Genomic DNA, 7,323 nt, shown 5'->3' with positions numbered 1-7,323 from the left:
TACACGCTGTGTGTTTGTGTGTTTGTGTGTGTCTGTGTGTTGCTAAGGGGAGGAGCTTACAGCTCTTCTGGCTCCGGTGTTTGGTTGCTAGGGGCGGGGCCTATGTGCTCTGTCTGTGCCGTGTCTGGGTTTTCAGGGGCGGAGCTTCTCCTATGATCTGTATGTTTGGTTGCTAGGGGGCGGAGCTAACTGCCGTTGTCGATCTACTTTCGGCTTGTTTTGGTCTATTTTAATGACCAACGTCACGGATTGTAGTCTTCCGCGTTCCAAAAGGAGACTATATAAAGGCGCTGATGCAACGTTGCTGAGCACATTTAGAGCAACATCACTGATCAGTTAACACGCCGGGTCTGGAATATTAACTCTAACGCAGGTGAGTCACTGCTTTATTCATCTTTAAAATACTATTTAGAGTTGTTTTTGTAAAACATGGTGCACAGTAAGGCTAATACATGAACAGAAAGTGAATCGCAAAGGGTAGTTGTAGCCTAGGTGCTGGACTAGTAATCGAAAGGTTGCTGGTTCAAGCCCCACCACTGCCAGGTTGCCACTCTTGTGCCCTTGAGCAAGGCCCTTAACCCTCAATTGCTCAGACTGTATACTGTCACAGTACTGTAAGTCGCTTTGGATGTAAATGCAGTGCTGTATGTAATGATCAGGTTGTGTTTTTATTGGAAGCTGCACGTTTTGTATTAGAATAATAATGTGTATAGTTTTGTTTTCCAAATCTATAGATTTTTAAATACATTTTAGTTCATTCACAGTCCACATGTTGGTGCATCAATGCAAATTCAATGCTTCATGCAGTTCAACACAAACTGCATCTCTAAAGACCATGCATCAACACAATGAACATAGTTTGTAATGAAAATGTATTTTCTATTTAAGTTTATATTCACATATTAGGTGGGTAGCACTGTCGCCTCACAGCAAGAAGGTCCTGGGTTCGTTCCCCAGATGGAGCGGACCTGGTCCTTTCTGTGTGGAGTTTGCATGTTCTCCCCGTGTCTGTGTGGGTTTCCCCCGGTACCTCCGGTTTCCTCCCACAGTACAAAGACGTGCAAGTGAGGTAAATTGGAGATACAAAATTGTCCATGACTGTGTTTGACTGATTAATCTTGTGTAACCAGTAACTACCTGTTCTGTCATTAATGTAACCAAACGACATTAAAATCCTAATAAATGTATAAATAAATTCACATATTATTTGTTGTTTAACAGTTTTACACGTGCATCTATAGTTTTACTTTTTATTTTTGTTCTCGGAAGGATTTTTAGTTTCAGTTTTCACACATGGACTGATGATTGTACACAGCTAAATAAAATGAAGCATGTCATGACCGTCCTGGGATTTCAATGATTTTCTACAACCGCTTCTTGTCTGTGAATGAACAATTGAAACGTAAAATTCTTAATGCAAAACCTGAATGCCAGTCAGGAAAGCTTCACGTTGGCATAATCTTAGAAGTTATATGTAAACACGATGCCCATAGTTCTGCTTTTTTATGTAATCAGGAACAAACTTCACTTGAGCTTTCTGAAGTAGATTTCATGTGTGGCAGCCACCAAGGCCATGTCGATGTAAAGCCTGCTTGGCTGTGGATATTGTTCCATGATCCCACAGCTTCGAATTCATGGCAGACTGTTTTTACTCTTTTTAGACTATATCTGATTAATTTGATATTTTTCCTCTTATAATAAGGTGACAGTTTGCATTTTCTTTTTTAACCTTGACAAATCCTGCAGTTGCATGTTTTTGTAATGGGTGTAGTGAGTGGTTTTATTGAAATAGACACAGAGAAGGCAGCAGATGTAGTAAATCATAATTAGTAATACGAGGGCATATAAGGCCATGATAGAAAGGTAAATGACAATTATAGAACTTACTACACCACTAATTTAATACTTAAAGTTGATGTGTATATTTTTAACCTCATAAATATTTAGAAAACACAAAATAAACTTATGAAAGGACTCAAATGTTTTGACAAAGTAGAATATAAAACTTTTACCAATTCTAATTGAAAGTTAATAACCTTGTTTGCTGTATTTATATATGTGTAATAAACTAATAGAAGAGTAAAAAGACCACTAACTTCACAGTTAATGGAGAACAGGTCAAATTGGTGAACACATTTTGCCTATTTGGATTAGTTATTAATGGCAAAGGATCTAGCAGTTAGTAAAAACTGTACAGGCCCTCAGCAGAACAAGAGTAAAGGAACTGGAAAAGTAGTCTTCAAATGTAATGATGTGTCTCTCCAAACAAAAGATCAGAATATCCAGACTATGTTCTTTGTTTTCAATGTGGAGTTTGCATGTTCTTCCTGTGTCTAGATGGGTTTCCTCCATGTGCTTCCACCGCAACCCTGAGTAGGTGTTGTGATGTTTAATTCCCTGTAGCGCTGAATAAACTTTTAATTTGTCACTGCGCCACTTTAATCATTCTGTTAATCAAATCTGGTTGTAAATATGGTTCTTGGAATCTTTAGTGATGATAGTTTGGCCTATCATAACCAGTCTGCGCTGTTCCTCTCTTCATCTGTATGGCCCACTTCAGTACACTTGGTCCCTGATCAAGGAGGGTAACCAAATTTAGTACAGGTACTCTGGCACAGTACAGGCCACCTTGTAATAGGAACAACCACTAAATGTGGCATCACAGATCTAAGACTGTATTGTATCACAGGGTGCTGTGCAGTGGAAAAAAAGTCCTGTTGATGTAAACCCCTGTCAATTTATTATAGTCAGTTATTGTTTACAAATGTGTCAGGATGTTTTATTTCTGTTCCGAATGAAATTTTTATCATAAGTGTGAAGATGTTTTCTGTAGAATTTTGTTAAGTCCATGTTTCTGTTTGTGTTGCAGTGATGATGCCGACTCTGTCACCATTCTCGGGTTTTCCTGCCTCCACACTGAGCGAGCAGCTCAAACTTGGTGAAATGTTCAACCTGCAGACCACCATCACATCTACCGAGCTCATGCACACCAACAAGAGACCTCTGAGCCTTCTACAGAGTGAGGTAACACACACACACACACACACACACACACACACACACACACACACACACACACACACACACACACACACACACACACACACCAATGTTCCAATTCATACTAAATGTGTTTATTGGTGTTGAGGTCATGGCTTAGTGCAGGTTACTGGAGTTTCTGCACAAAACTCGTTATACTTGATCTTTATGCTCTTCATACTTGATGCTTTTCACTTTGTGCACACTGCGGTTAATAATCACACCCATTAAACCAGTCAGAGTGACTCCACTCTTTATTTAGCTCATGGCGCCCCCGTCTGGCTCAGAAATCAAATTGCATACAGACTTTTTTTTATATGTGATCCACCTCATGAACCCAGCATTACAAATGCACTGCTTTTGGGTGCTATGCATCAATGACATTGCACCCTTGTGACAGAGGTTAGGGCGTGACTGATAATTTCAGGTAATAGTGTCACCAGCTGTTAAAAAATAATATTTTGGCCTGTTTTATGCAGCTTAACAACAGCTATGTACTACATACAAGTTTTTTGCTATTATTTAAGGGTAGTCTGTGTGGCTCCAGGGTCTGTGTGGCCCAAGGTCTGTGTGGCCTATTTTTATTATTATTTACTGAGAGTCTGTGTGGCTCTGGGTCTGTGTGGTCTTCATTTTACTATAGTTTCTTTTAGTTTTTCATGTTCTTAATTTTTTATCTCTCTTGTTTTAATTTCATGTTCTCTTAATTGTAACTAAATGTTTGCAAGAAGTCTTTCTGAGTTTCTAGATCCTAGATTTCCTTATGTAAAGCACTTCGAATTGCCACTGTGTATGAAAGGTGCTATACAAATAAACTTGCCTGGCCTTGCCTTGCCTTAAAGCGAAAGACACTGAACGCTAGTGGTATCAAAATCCAATATTTTCAGACAGAAATGTAATATTCCATTAAATCTATTATTTTAATATTTATAATTTTCTGTTCTTCTATTCTTTGTCTTCATAATGATGAAAAAGTGTAGTTGTAACAAGAGTTTATTTAAAAAATACACTCAACACCTTAAATTTAATACCATAATTAATTTATAAACGTCAAATGAAACCACGTGTGTTTGTAATATATTCTATTTATTTAAAAGTGTACATATGTTAATACCATTTTTATTTTGTATATTTGTTTAGGAGTATTTCTTCAATTTAATTAAAATCTTTAAAAATTTAGATAACATTTTCTTCTCTAAGCGACTGTCATTCTAAATGTCTGTTTCTTTTTGTATCAGGTTGCTGATGAGAATGAAAGGAGGAAGAGGAGGAGAGAGAAGAACAAAGTGGCTGCAGCTCGCTGTCGAAACAAGAAAAAAGAGCGGACCGACTTCCTACATAAAGTACGATTCAGCAAAACAAACCACTTCCTCAGTTACACATTAGAGTGCTTGTAGTGTTAGTTCTACATCAGGAGTGTTTGATCAAAAACAACCAAGATCAGAATCAACAAACACGCAATCTTAGTGCTTCTGCTAAGGAAAGCATGATCTGCTGTAGTTTAGTTTGTGACCTCCAGAGGCAGAATTCTAGTTCTGTGTGTTGCACAGTGGTGTAATGCATTAGGCACTCTACACACAGTTGTGTGAGTCTTCAATTCCAGTGAAAATGTTTAGATCATTGAGAGCAGAGAAGAATATAGAAACCCATTAAACATTAGATGTTTTAGTTAAAGCAAAAAAACTGATTCCTCATGTTCGTTTGTGTTTCTCAAGGAGTCGGAGAGGCTGGAGGTGCTGAACGGCGAGCTGAAATCTCAGATCGAGCTCCTGAAGCAAGAACGCCAGCGTCTTGTCCACATGCTCAACCTGCACAGACCTACCTGTATCGTCCGCAGAGACAGTGTCCAAACCCCCGAGAGCGAGAAGAACCCTCTGCTGGAGCATGTCTCGACAAAGTGAGGTCCTACAAAGACGCGTGTAGAGATGAACGGAGCTTGAATTGGTTCTGAGCCCAGACCAGGAGCTGAATTTCTGCTTTACATTCTGAGTTCATTTTCCAGCAAGACTCATGAGATGAAGAGATTGAGACACGGCCTGAGGGATTAAGATGCAGCTGCTTGGATGATCAGATGCTGCTTCACTTTTACCATGCAAACTTACTTGGGAACCACAAAGATCATGTTCTGTTACCAAAGTACAAGAAAGTTTCGTGTAGGAGAAGCAGGAAGAGAAGCAGGAGGAGAAGCAGGATGGAGATATGATACGTATGAGGAATCTGAGTCATCTTAATCAGGCTTCCGTGAGTCTCCCTGGATTGCACATAAGATACAGCCGGTACAATACTGTTACTGTGGACACTTAAGTATTTACCCCATCTGTCTTCGGTTTATGTGGAAGTTGCCAAGTCTATAGTATTTACAATGTCTTCCAAGAGTCCTCATTTTGGACGAAGAGAAACGAGCATCACAAGTGTCCTTCTCTGAGAGGCCAATCCTATGATTTCTGGTGGATTGGACTGAGGGATTAGTGTGTTTGATTAATACATGGTGTTGTACTATTTACTATGATGGAGAAGAATAGTGGTGCAGGTACAGTGCACTTAAAGCAATCAGATGAACTAATTACAGCTCGTTACTTTTTTAGTGAATCAGTTATAAGGTTTATAACTGTTAATGTTCCGTTTACTTACCAAAAAACTCTTTATGTGATCAGTAAAATAGCTGATTCTACTGTGTTACCTTATATGCAGCAGTAAAATAGATTAACAACAAGAAAAGGTAAATACTTTGTTTTTAATAGGAAAATAGCACAACAGCTGAATCCAAAACGATGCAATATTTCATGTGCGCCAACTTCCAAACACAGAGGGTTTAAATAAATGAACTAAACAGGGAACAAGCCACTGCAAACAAGAACAGGAAAATCGTGAGAGATTAGGGTCATTATTATGGCACAATAAAAACCTACAATTCTTTGTCTAATTCAATGACGTTTACTTTAATTTCACTTTGTAGATAAACACCAATAAACAAAGCTTCAGACTCAGCAATTTAATTTAATTCTTACTCAGGGTTGCAGAGGGTTTGGTTCTGGACGCCGGGCAGGAATACCCTGAACAGGGTACCAATCCTTCAGATTGGGGCTTTGGCTATCCATCTTCCCTCAGACATAGCTAATTGTGTCTGTGTAGGTTCCAGACGGCTGATAGCCCTGCTGCTCATTTTTCTAATTTGTCCATTTGTTTGATCGTATTTCTTTAGCTTTTTTTTTTATTTTTTGATTATAACTGGCACATTGTAATAATGCCAACATTGCTCTTTTTTGCCATTATTGAAGCGAAAAGCACTAGATGGAAACAAAACCACTTAATCGTACTGTACAGTTCTCTGTGCAGCCACTAGATGGCGGCATTGATATTATGAGGATTGTTCAAGACACGACCCATTTCCTACGACGATACTGAATGCAAACAATCCGATGTAAAATTTAACCTGGTCAGATGAAACTATTACCAGAGGTTTTAGTTGATCAGTGCTGTTTGATGGGATTCTGATTGGATTCACTAATGCAGTTTTCCTGTAGAAGATTTAAACAGCTGCTATGAAGCATTAAAATCCTCCAATCGAATCACTGGAGTGATTCTGATTCTGTACTGTATGTTTCCTGCACTTATGGAATATAATAAGATGAAATGTAATATTGTTCTCACTTGATGCAATTAAATGTATTTCCTGTGTTATTTTATACTCTATTATTATTGATCTGCTGAGACCTGCTGTGCGGAGTCTCACGGGTCTCTGTGCTTCTAAATGATGTTTTTTGTACGTTGGAAATAAAATGAAATCTAAATCAGCTAGTGAGAATCACCTGGTTTTTAATCATCACAATTGATCAACTGTTTCACTATGATCCTCCCATATTAGGAAATTTCACATAAATAACTGAGGCCTTTGTGTTTCACTTCATGGTTTAACGTTTGTGGACACCTGACTATGAGCTTGCTGCACATGCTTATTTTCTGAAACTATGGGCATTCATACGGAGTTGGTCTTCTATTTGCAGCTATCACAGCCTCCACTCTCGGCCATTCAGTTAAAAGAGCATTTATAAGGTCAGGCAGTGATGCTTGATGAGAATGACTGGCTTACAATCAACAATCCAATTTAGCCTATAGGTGTTAAATGGAGTTGGATCCTGGATCTGTCCAAGCCGTTGGGGTTCCTCAAATCGTCCTCACTGTTAATCCAAGTAGGCAGTCCTGAGACAGAAATGAGCTGATCGTGTCTGGTCTGTTAAATATTTTCCGCCAGCAAGAGTCACACTGGATGGCAAGAACACCGTG

At 38.8% G+C, this 7,323-nt stretch overlaps 1 protein-coding gene across 1 annotated transcript; it reads left to right on the top strand.

Annotated features, from left to right (window-relative positions):
* The first annotated feature begins 332 nt into the window (after positions 1 to 332).
* jdp2b (Jun dimerization protein 2b) lies at positions 333 to 6,823 on the top strand. Its single transcript, XM_063001046.1, has 4 exons — positions 333 to 373; positions 2,870 to 3,024; positions 4,278 to 4,382; positions 4,755 to 6,823. The coding sequence occupies exons 2-4, from the start codon at positions 2,872 to 2,874 to the stop codon at positions 4,938 to 4,940; spliced, it is 444 nt and encodes a 147-aa protein (XP_062857116.1). The 5' UTR covers positions 333 to 373; positions 2,870 to 2,871; the 3' UTR covers positions 4,941 to 6,823.
* Positions 6,824 to 7,323: the final 500 nt, after the last annotated feature.

Source organism: Trichomycterus rosablanca, chromosome 9 (assembly GCF_030014385.1).
Source record: "Trichomycterus rosablanca isolate fTriRos1 chromosome 9, fTriRos1.hap1, whole genome shotgun sequence".
Taxonomy (NCBI): Eukaryota; Metazoa; Chordata; class Actinopteri; order Siluriformes; family Trichomycteridae; genus Trichomycterus; species Trichomycterus rosablanca.
Note: the sequence above shows the minus strand (reverse complement) of the source record. Positions and strands in the feature narration are given on the sequence as shown.